The 12,928-nt window shown below is 24.8% G+C and overlaps 1 protein-coding gene across 1 annotated transcript; it reads right to left on the reverse strand.

Annotated features, from left to right (window-relative positions):
• Positions 1 to 5,684: 5,684 nt before the first annotated feature.
• Positions 5,685 to 6,921, reverse strand: LOC126905294 (uncharacterized). Its single transcript, XM_050684855.1, has 2 exons — positions 6,843 to 6,921; positions 5,685 to 6,774 (listed from the first exon to the last, which is right to left on the reverse strand). The coding sequence occupies exons 1-2, from the start codon at positions 6,894 to 6,896 to the stop codon at positions 5,857 to 5,859; spliced, it is 972 nt and encodes a 323-aa protein (XP_050540812.1). The 5' UTR covers positions 6,897 to 6,921; the 3' UTR covers positions 5,685 to 5,856.
• Positions 6,922 to 12,928: the final 6,007 nt, after the last annotated feature.

Raw genomic sequence — 12,928 nt, forward strand, 5'->3', positions numbered from 1 at the left:
AATAAATTTGTTTTTAAACGTTAAGACAGATACTCTAAACATTTATAATACTATTTTGTTAATTTCTTATTTATTTTTACAGTAGTACATCTTTCCTCAGCATCATACACAATAGCGGCGGACCGCGTGACGAACAAGGTTGAGTTTATAAAAAACAGTGGATTATATAAGTTTGCTATCGTCCAAACAACTATTGCAACATTTCTACTAACATATACACATAGACTGCAACCCAGTAGCACACTTTATCCTTCCTAGTTATTGACCCCATTTTATAAATCTGGTTTTTACTTCTTCTTCGTCTTCTCCTTTTTAGCCACAGCAGCTCTTTCCCATCCGGGCGCGTTGTTTCGAATAAGTCTGCCACGCCTAATATTTGTAATAACTATCTTGTCTCCCTCCATATCATACAGCCCCTAGCATCATCAAAAATTATCTATAAACTTTCGATTACAATAATTATTTTATCTGAGTGAATTACCTTTACTTTTTATTACCTAAAAAATTAATAACACGTAATACTTGATGTGTCAATACTACATTTTACAAACTTTATTATTACATGTTAGACAAATATTATCGTTGAATTTTTGAAATCAAAATTCATAGATTTGTTTGATTGAATTATTTTGTTAAAACGATTATATTTTATTTATTAGAATGCTTTAAAATTTATAAAAGATATTTTTTTTTGATTTGCACTCAAATTCATGAAATCGGCCATTCAACGGTTTTTGACCAAAAATAATTCTGCTCTGGGTGTGTTAATATATTTTGTCGAAAGTATTTTATATATTTTTAATGTTCATTATAAAATGTTTGTTTGAATCAAATTCAGATAGAAAGAGGAGGTTTGAATTTATATTTAATTAAAATTATTAATTATATTGTTTACATTTGATACGTTAACATTTTATGACAAAGTTATAATTGTTATGACTCTTTTTTCTTGTATACAAAATTTTGATGATGAGTTATTTTATGTGTACTAATTATAAATTTGTATTAAAGTGAATGTTATCATTACTTTTGTTTATTAAATAATTCATTTTGAATTACGTACATACATTTGATATAATTTGATTACTTTTACAATAATGTGTAAATTAAAACTAATGACATGAAAGTTTAAAAGTATTTAGATCAATTATTATAATAGTTGATCTAACTACTTATTCTTGGATTATAAGAATAAACATTACCAACACTGATTTAGCCTGTTAATAGATTTTAGTATGTAGTTGTATACAAACCATGATAATATATCTAGACCGAAACAAGCGGGTCATAGGACATTATGAAATAATGTAATAAAAAGCTGCAAACAAAATATTTGCAATCGCTTTTGTTTTTTTACTATTTTTGTAACTTTTGTTGTATGCATTTTACTTTTAATAAGAACTGTTAATTTTATATAAAAAAAAAAAAATGTATGTAAGACTAATTTAAAATTTAAATTAAACATTTTTGTTTTATAATCATAACAAGTGTAATTAATTATGTTTATAATAGTTAGTTTAATTTAAAATTCTCATTTGTACAATTTTAAATACAAAATTACATGTTGTGAAAATAAAAAGTAAAATGAAAATAAATATTTTTTTTTGTCAATGACCTCGGAATAAAATATAAGTTACAAATTCTTAACTAACTACGTTGGCCTGACCCACGTGACAGCTTCCGAGACCCCGACCCCTTTTTTTAATTTTAAATGTTATAGTATATCTCTTCTGTACCACTTATTGAATTGTGATACATTTATGCTCTTTATTTAAGAGTAGTACACATAGTTTAGAAGAACTTCTCCCGTTAAACACTTTACATTTAGGTCAAGTTAATTGATCCAGTTTATTTCATGAATCGGTGTTCTAATCCAAAGTATAATATTATGACGAATAATTATAGCGTAGGAAATAATAATTCAAAAAATACATTTTAGATACATTAGATCTTTTTCTTGTAAAAGTTACCGACACGCTGATTATTACTATTAACGCGAAAAAATGTCTGGTCTACTAGAAAAAACCTTTAATATATTTTATAGAGCTAAATGTTTGGATTAATAAAACACAATTTTTGATAGTTAACTCAGCGTTATTGTTACTTACAAATATTGTAAAAAACTGAATAATAATTCAGAGTACTAATATAGTACTCTGAATTATTATTCAGTTTTTTCTTTATTAATATAAAATGTCATTTTAGTTTTAAAATTAGTTCTCTGAATTGTTTAAGAAGACGTATTAAGAAGGAGAATATACCCTGCTATGCAGTTATAATTATGTTTGTTGACCTCTGACTTTCTAAATACCCTTAGACTTAGCTCTTTGACCTCAAAGAGTCGAGTTAATGACTTTTTTTAACTTTATTTAACTAAATTTAAAAAAGGTGACAATTAATGTTATCCATTATTTTTTTAAGTTAACGATATATCATTAGCATTGACCAAAATGAAAATTAAATTAACGAAAAATCTAAATCTCCGTTAAGCTAAAAAGTTTAATTTAATTTAATAACTCATTTATGTCCAGTCTTGATTACCTTTACAATTTTTCGTGTAATTAGTTATTAATTGATTTATACATATATCATAAATTATTAATAATGAAAAAGGGTTATAAGATGTTTAATGATCACATACAATTTTAAAAACGGTAAAAAGGTATAAATAAAAAATATTTGTTAATGAATATCCTACACAACCCCAATACTCAATTTTTTCGCTAATTATTTTTAAATAGATCAATGTACGTGTAAGATTATAAATTTGGCAAACAGAAAAATAATTTTATCCTAATACAATATAAAACTTCTTTTTATTGTATAGAAAGTTACATGTATGAGTGTGATTATTATGACATCATCTAGTCGTATTAAGTAAAAAATATGTAATAGAACGAGACAAAAACGATTTTAGGCAATATCACTGCATTGATGTGAAATTGGAGGGAGCTGTATACATACTTTTATTAAAGTAATATATTTGCTTTTCTATAGTATAATATCATATTATAGGTGAGTTTTGGAAGGAGATATAGTGAATATCTTGGCCGTCTTGTGGTTGACTCTAACCGGTAATGCAACTCAAGTCGTAATACTATTCATATCTGTATAGTCTATGACAAAACATTTAAAATTATACCTATTAAACTGTATTATGAGTCAATGAAATTAAACAAAAATTTATTAGCTTCTTGTAAAGTTTGATGTCCATTTATTGTATGAGTACAGATAAAACATTATCAGTTGTAAAACGTGTGAAAAAAAAATCATAATTATTGGTATAATAATTTAAAAAATATATATTTTTTATGACATTCCCGAGCATTATAGTAGCTAGTTATTTTACGTGTTTTTAATGGCATTTTTCATATGATTAACGTTAAAATAACACAAATGACTACTGATTGCAAAAACATGAAAAATGAAATCTATCTAATTATTGGAAAATATGTCTGAAATTTTCTACTATTAAGTAAATCATGCATTGATTACCTTTGCAAAAATGTCTTAATCGGTTTTGCTCAATAATATGACAAAGGTGATAAATTATGTCTATTTGACAGAAAAGAGAAAAATATAAAAAGAATTACCTAAAAACTAATCATCCTAACCTGTTCCTGAAAAATGAAAAATGTAACTACAAAAAAATATATTATTCAATTTTGGTGAGTTGATTTAACTATTTATTTTCAAGGGGCAATGAACATTTTATTATTACGTAAAATTATATCGTAAATTGTAATATAAGGCTGAGTTGTGATAAATGTAAACGAATTTCATAATCCAACTTCACATATCTTTTGAACAAGTAAATAAATATTATAAACAAAATAGCAGTATTGTTTCTATTTTTCTGATACGATTTTGCAGTGATAATAATTATTAATACGAAATTGGTTCAGAAATGAACGAACAATTATTATTAATTAATTTAAGTGTTTAATATCTATACTATAAAATTAAATCAATAGAAATCTAGATTTCGTATAAGTTGGTAACAAAAATAATTTTATTAACAAATTTTATATGATTTTTTATACATGTATCTATAAAATTCATGAGACGGTGAGGCTTAATCATTAACACGGCAGTGCCTAATGCGACTGCCTCAGATGGATCCGCTTGTTGAGCGAGAGATCAGTTTGGTAATTGGAATTGCCATCCCTCTCTCTAGTGACGAACTAACCACCCGCCCCAGAGTATCTATGGTTATGAAATTTGATTTTCGACGGAAGTCGCTGTGGACCTTAACGGACTGCAAAAGCGAAAAAAAATCTATAAAATACAAAACATTTACTTGACCAATATTGTTCAATATGTCACTGCTATGTAATATAACATTTTTGCATTGGGGGGTTATTCTCCTTAAATTATTTTTTTTGGAAATAGCATAACCATATGAGAACGTACTACTTCCAAAAAACTGAATTTCTTACCTTTCCTGATATTTTACCTATATACTGAGAAAGGAATAAAAATGAATCGCGCGCATACAAAATTAAACTTTAGACTTAAATTAAAAAAATTTTCTGAAAAACATGTATAGGACGTTTTAGACCTAACTGACAACGCTTATACCTTATATTTATCATTTTTTTTAAATTAATTATTGCAATCTTAAGCTAAGTTTTAAGAATATTTATTTATTATTTGTCACTAATAACAAAAAACTCAAAATGAAAAGTGGAGAATATGTAATAAAATATACCATTACAAGCTGTACCCACATGTGTTCCATACCCACTCTATGTATTAAAATATTTGTAACTAGATGAGTAACTTGTCCTAAAATAATATCTAAAATTGACCCATAAAAATGTCTTGTAAGAAAAGTTCTAAAAATGGCTATTTTAAAATTTTGAAAAAATAAACATTTTTTAATTATTAGTGATAAATAATATTTAATATTATTATATCATATTATACTTTAAACGTAGTTTAAGACGGAAATATTTATTTTAAACAATTTTTCAACAAAATGATAGCAGTATCAAGAGTAATAAACATTGTCAGTTAGGTAATCAATTATGAGACAGTAGTCTAATAGTGTTGTTTACGAGGGGAAGTGATAGGTGGATCACCAACCCTTGGTCTGTGTTTTTTTTAAATAGTATAGTAAGGAAGTATTTAGCGCGCTACAGTTACAGCAGTTTTCATAAAAATCCACGTAATATTAAAAACCCAGCAAATTTGGGACAAGTATAAATAATACCTGATAATGACTCACACTAACATCTCAAAAACGTTTCAATATGAATACGTTTAATTTTTTTTTAAATAGTAGTTTGTACAAGTATAAAGTTTTTATTTAATATGAGTTTGTAAGGCACAGTCCTTCTAAAAATTTTTTAAAATTCAATCAGTGTTGATGTCATGTTACCACCATTGTAAATAATTATTAAAAAATAAAAGACATACATAGCATTCGTTACTAGCAGCCACTGATAGATTAGGTTTATAAAAAGAACCTGGTATACTTAATTATAATTAAAATTAATAAAAATTATTATTTATATTTTGGTTAATATTATTTAAAAAAAATATATCAATAGAAGTCAATGAATAATAAATTATCTTCTGTTTAATAGTTTGTTTAGCGTTAACGATGGTAACATTGTTGTATTAATAGGTATTCATGTTTTATTACTTAGAATAATTTTGTGGTCTTTGAATTCACTATATTTTGATTTTAATTATATTATTTTAACAAATTTTATTAATTTTATTAATTGTTTAGATTTTATAAAAACTTTAAGTTAATAAAATAAAAACAAATGTTTACTTAAATGGTTAAAAAATTTCGTCCGATGTATTAAAATATTGTTTTAATTAAATATACATATATGTGTGTTATTAACAAGCACAGGGAACAGGGGCAAGTACGGGGGGTTGTTGTTGACATGGCGGAGGAAGGGGATAATTAGGTTGTGGACATGGTGGGGATGGCAAAGCATACAATTTTGGTGGAGGTGGTGGAGTCTGTAGAACAATATCAGGAATAGCACAATAGTATCCCGGGTTGTACAGTATTTGTGGATATGGAGTTGGTGGCAATTTCACTGGTGGACCGCTTGGCTGTTGAGGAGGTAGTTTTATAATGATATTTGCCGGCGATGGAGCTGGCGCTGTCGTAATTGTAGGTTTTTTCTCGTGAACGTTATCATTAATAATCACTGGACCAGGTTTCGGTGTCGGATAAATACACGGAGGAGGAGCAGGTGCTTGGGAAAGTTTTAGCACTACATTTGGAGACGGACCAGCAGGAACGACAACTGGGGCTTTCTTTATAGACACTTTTGGTAATTGAACTACAATAGGTCCGGTGGCATCGCCTGGCACGATTACTGGAGGTTTTGGAGCGGGAAGCACAACATTTGCTTCTTGTGTGGGAGATGGCAATGGAGATGCTAGTCCTTTAGCACTGAGAATTGCATTTATGAGAGCTTGGAAAGCTTCGGCTGGAATGATGGCTAATAATCCTGGAACTGCGCTTATAGCATTTATTATTGCTATTAGGACTTGTGGTGGAATGGCGTTTAATATAGCTGGATTTGAAACTATATAAGCAAGAAGCTCAACGACGACGGGAGGAGGAAGAGTAGTTAATAAACTTGGATTACATGCGAGTAAATTGATTATTTCGAGAAGTTGTGGCACAGGGATTTTCGTAAGTGCGCACGGCGTCTTAAGTATATCAAGTAATGAGGATTGGCAAGGTAATGGAGGTCCTGTTGGAATCAAATCATTACACCCGCAATCACCTTGTGCTCCCTGAAAAATTAAACTTAAAATTACTATTACTTATTTATCATAGCAAATGATAAAGTTTATTGTCTTACATTAATATTAAACAAGCTTAGAGCTGTGTATACAGCGAATAAAAAATATTTCATTTTGTATTTAAATTGATACAATCCTTTTTTTGAATCTAAACTATTGTTGTCTTTTGAATGTTCGTTCTTTTATACTCATTTTTCTCAATGTTTACATTACTTTTTTGAACTTAAATTTTAGTTGTTTTTAATAGTTTATACAATCATTCAATTACTTATCTATTTTAAAAAACAAATAAAGAGTTTTCAACGTAATAATCAATTGTTTTAAAAACATTTCTATTTTATATCTATTGTGAAATTTAATATTTCATTAGTCTTTTTTTTATTTTGTTTGTTATTTGTGAATCTCAAGTTGTCTTTGTGTTATTTCAAATGTTCCACTAATACTAATCCAGTTCATTGTGAAAATAATTGTATAACATTAAATAAATTTTAACATCTGAAAATTGTTATTCTCGTGTTTATGGAAGACATGATTATGCGAAATCGTGTATATATTCTATCGATACAATAATGAGAAGGTATTAATTTTAGTTTGATGTATTTACTTATTTTATATGTTGGTCATTATTATAATCCTTACTCTTTTTTGAATTTAGTTTGCTCGATGGTTAGTTAAAAGATTACAAATTATGGATTCTTAAAAATATTACCCTTGAAGTTTAAAAAATTTTCCTCGTTTTTCATAAGTACGGTAGATTGTCAATAATTTTTTAACTTTTGTAACAGGTTACTAATTTTTTTTCCTAAATCTGACATTATGTCTTAAGAAAGAGACATTAAATTTACAACGGTCGAAATTATAATATTAACATAATTTTTAAAAATAATATGGGAATATAATAATTATACATCGATTTTATGTCCTAAATTAAATTAAAGGTCATATATTCTACTTATTGTTCTCTATAAATATCTATAATTAACATATAAATCTTACTTTTTTTTTTATAAAAGGAGGGGTTAAATGTAGGTGCTTAACTTTTCCTCTTATATAACTATATTGTTTAATCTACAGTTAAGACATAGATAATGGAAAAAAAAAATTATAAAAATAATGATTTTTACACAAAATTAATATTTTTGTTTAACTACGAGGGCCATCTACATACACAGTGATTCTTTTAAGTGATTCACTTAAATTTTTTCTTAACTTCAAAAAATCACTGTATATAAAACACAATTCGACATGACAAATTTATTTAACATACAGTATCTCACACAATTTAAGGTATATTTAAAGGTTACAATAATTTTTAAAACTTATATAAAAAATTTCACTTTTTATGCAAAAATAACAATTTTTAACTTCTTTTCTAAACAGACATAAAAGGATATATTTTCAAAAATAGAGTACCTAATGAAACGAATGTACAAAGGTATTTATAAAAAAAGTTGTTTTGATATATCTATTTTTCAGTTAGAAAAATTTTAACAAAAAAAAAAGTTTAAAATATTGTATTTTTTTTCGGGGATTACCTATTTTATGGGGAACAAAATTTTTTTTTTAATTTTTAAGAGTAATATCTTCAACTAGATACGATTTGTGATTTTTTTATGTATCTTTTAGTAAAATCGATCCAATAAGAGCTAAGAAAATTGTTGACAGACTCAACAAATAAATAAATAAACACATCATAATAAAATAATTATCTTCTTAGATTATATGCAAAGCTAAAAATTACTCTTTTTGTGTAAAAAATTGCCGTTTTACATATTGCTATAATTTTTTCATTGTATAGTAATATGCTATAGATCATTCAATAAATAAACATTTAGGGATTTTCATTGTCTAAAAAAATATTTGTACCAGATATACCTTTGTCTTATACTTAATAATGAGTCATTTATTCAAATAATAAATAAACATGAAAAAAATTTAATTTTTTTTATAGTTTGAATGAATTTTTCCTTATAGTAGTGATTTTTATCACAGTATAATATGAGATGAGCCCTGACTAAACTGTTTTATTTTTCAACAGAAAAACACTACTTTAAAACAATGAAATTATTGAATCTAATTTTAAATTTGATCATAATATTTCAAAACTAGTTATTAGTCAAAATCATTCTTCTTTAATATCAAAAAAAATTTTTTATTCGTTTAACTTTCGAAAGTTATATTCTATAGTAATTTATATAGTTTATAAAAAACAGTGCGGGTTATGAGTACACGCGGATGAAGTGAAACTTCTTTCAGAGTCATTCGACTGATAAAATATTAGCATTATATTGAAATAAAATAAAGAATACACCTAAATATTTTATTATCATTTGAAATTAATTTAATCATTAATTTTCTTATACTTTTGTCACTAAATATATATGAATTTTACTCTGATGTTTTATCTTAATATATGCCCATGAAAATTTTCAGCACTCACTGAACCGATTTTAATGATTAATAAGTCAAAGTAACCTAGTTTAACCTAGTTGAATCTATTGTAGACAAAAATTAAAAAAACCCTCAATTTAAGAAATTTAAAATAATATCTTAAAATTATAATAACGAAAAACGGCATTTATTCAATTTTTTTCTGCATTTAAATCTGTTATTACTTTTTTTTTTAATACTGATCAAAATATAATTTTAATGCGATAGAAAAGAGATAATGAACTTTTTTTGGTACGGTTTTATTAAAAATTTAATGAAAGACTTATGTACAGGGAAGACTTGAAAGAAGCCACTAACGCATGTAAAATTATTTTTTCAATTATCAGATAAATTAATATTTCACTATAAGATATCTATACTTGTCTCAACTATGCCGCAACTCCATTGTACTAGGTTTCTTATTACTTGTCTCAAATAAGAAAAAATAAAAGTAAATTTTTTATTTCCCAAACATATGAAATAGCTATTTTGCTTTCAAAAATTATTATTGGCCATAATTAGTCAATATTTATATAACATGATAATGTTTGTAAAATTATAAACCAATATTGAATTAAAAAAGTTTAACATGGATTAAACATTGAATAGACATTAGTTTCATTTAAAATAGCGTTCATTAAACGTTGTTGCAAAATAAAAATTGTAATAAAACCACGTTGCATAAACATTTAAATTAAATGTATAACCAACGTTAAGGTAAAATTATTAAACATTTATTTATTTTGTGTGTAAGTTTGTACAATATTATTTAATATGTATAATGTTTTTTTTACGTTTACTGTATATTTAAAATAGAGTGTTGCATCAAGAGGTGACGGATGATTGGTACACATTGGGATTTTGGAAATATAATACTTTATTTCAATAGTAGTATTTTTTCTGATTTCAATGTATAATAAAAAATATATACTAATTATCTTTTACATTAAGTATTTTATAAATTGAAGGTATTTTCTCTTTAATAATTAAAATCCTAGAGTTTAAATATAACTTCTAATTATAGTTATATATTTACTTATATATTTATAAGTTAGGTGAGGTTATAAACTATATTTATTTTATCTTAAAAAATTCAAAAATGGAAATTTAATTATCACGTAGTATCTTATGTTTAACTTTGAAAATTATGTTATCAAAAATAAACACTACTATATTTAAGTATTTTTATTATAAAAATAGTATATTGCTATTTTCAAATTAAAATAAATTTGTATTAAAAAAAAATAACGAAGTGGGGTCACGGTATAGTTGCGACAAATAAAGATGATAATTTGATATGATTCAAATCACTATCATAACTAACGTTTCGATGCAAATCTATAGTGTTTAATTTTTAAAAATTGATTGATTATTACAAAAACAACATCATCACATATTTTCTAAATTATATCCTGATTAGTAGTTCTTTGATTTATAAGTATAATATTTTAATAAATATTTATTATAGTAATTTAATTTAGTATTGAATTCATATTCAATAATTTAGAATTTAAATTTTTACGGAAAAAGTATAAAAAATTATAAACTAATTGTTACTTTTATCGAAAACGTGTATAAAAATTGAATGTTTTGATACAAAACTTTTCAGAAAAAATTGTTGTTAATTATAATTAAATAGTCTCTTGAGCAATTTTTCTCAAATCTGTAATTACGTTTTTTTCCATTACCACTAATTTTTAATATTATTTCTAATTAGTTAAAAACGAGTATGAACACAAAAAAAAAACAAAACAAATATAGGTTAAAATGCTTTTTAACAATAAATTCAACAATACAATAGCCGACGATATCATTGTTAAAACTAGGCACTGAATATGGATCTGAGTATTTCAATTGTAGCATCCATTTAAACACCAAGAGTTACAAAGAAATTAATACTAAAACTTCTATATAGATGTGATTTATTGTTAAAAAAAATAGTGATATTAACGAAATGTTGAGTTTTCTCATCAATTTATTGTTAATAGTAATTATAAAAGTTCCTGATCGCATATCAATCTTAGAAATACAATTTTTAAATCCTCGTAACATTTTCATTTTTAAACTTGCAAGTTGATTAAAATAGTGTTTAAAAGTTCAACAATTTTAAATTATAAACTTTCATATAAATCTACTGTAAAATACTACAAAAATAGGTTAAACATAACATTTTTAATCGAAATATGGAATGAATTATTTTAAACATGTTAAAAATCAACAATAACTTGATAAAAAATTGTTTTTCAATAAAAGTTTTCATGTGTAGATATTGGCTTTCTAATAAGTATTAATCTCAAAAATGAGTTGATAGAAAAAAATCTAATTTCAGACTTGATATCAGTGTAAAAATTTGGCTTAGTAAATCATATATTGGTCTATGATTATTAAAAAATATTTAGAGATACGATTTTACTGTGTAATTCAATATAAAACGTGGTTTTATTACAATTTTAATTTTGCTACAACGTTTAATGAACGCTATTTTAAATGAAACTAATGTCTATTCAATGTTTAATCCATGTTAAATTTTTTAAATTCAATATTGGTTTATACTTTTATAAACGTTATATAAATATTGATTAATAATGGCCAATAATAATTTTTGAAAGCAAAATAGCTATTTTATAGTTTTGGAAAATAAAAATTTTACTTTTATTTTTTTTTATTTGAGACGAATAAAATATCAAAATAGCATAGACATTATTGTATGAGTGTTAATTATTTACTTATTTTATTACTTAATCAAAATTGTATCTAAAAAAGAATATATTGAAATTTATAAAAAATTAAATAATTTCACTTTTATTTTTTCTTATTGATACAAATAATAAAAAATATGTTTTAACGTAGTCCAAAACTATGAAAATAAAAAATACTATTAGTGCACCTACAATGTTATACAACTTTGTACCATCCTTTATTTTTAAACAATATTTTTATACCGATCTTATAAACTTAAAAATATCATTATATTAATATCGTTCTATTGCAATTTTTTCCTAGGAGAAACTTTAAAAATAGAATACAGCTATCATGACTATGATATTTTTTTCCGTTAATTCTAGGACTTGGTCGTCATTATTTAATTAGCTGTTTGAAAACTTTATTATATTATTTGCGATAATTTTTTTTAAATCGCTATTGGACAATTTTTAGGTATAATTATTCCAGATTTGAAAAGCGCTTTTGGTAATACTTTCCAGTTTTTACCTCCAGAATTAATGGGTATCACTAATGAAATGCAACGAAAAATTAGTATTATTTATTTGAAAGAAGTGTTGTAATAATAGTATTAACGTGACAAAAATTATGTTATCATCTTATTACTCATATTATTGTGTATTAAAAGAAAATATTGTAATCTTTGGTCACAATTAAACTATGCCAATAAAAATATCTGGAAACACTTATGATGTTGATCCCATAATTGAATTTTAAAAAAAAGTATAAAAAGACGGGTTAACGTGGCATAAAAACACATTCGCACATATCATCATTCAGAGTCACTTAGTTCATCAACATCATTAGTGTGAAAAGACACATTTTAAAAAGAAAAAAAAAATACTTATTCAAAGGTAAGCAAAAAATTCTGAATATAAAATTTTAATGTAAATGATAGACTTTAAACTCATTTCTAAATAACTTTTGGAGTTAAAAAAATTCTACAATTGAAATATACAGAATTTAATTAATTTTAATGATTTATTTTAACTAA

This window comes from Daktulosphaira vitifoliae, unplaced genomic scaffold, assembly GCF_025091365.1.
Source record: "Daktulosphaira vitifoliae isolate Bord-2020 unplaced genomic scaffold, ASM2509136v1 Scaffold_4, whole genome shotgun sequence".
NCBI lineage: Eukaryota > Metazoa > Arthropoda > Insecta > Hemiptera > Phylloxeridae > Daktulosphaira > Daktulosphaira vitifoliae.

Bases quoted from the DNA above. Each gene is read 5' to 3' on its own strand.
- LOC126905294 (XM_050684855.1), bottom strand. From the start codon at position 6,896: ATGAAATATTTTTTATTCGCTGTATACACAGCTCTAAGCTTGTTTAAT. The intron at 6,775-6,842 runs GTAAGACAATAA...TTAATTTTTCAG, and splicing joins TAAGCTTGTTTAATATTAAT to GGAGCACAAGGTGATTGCGG.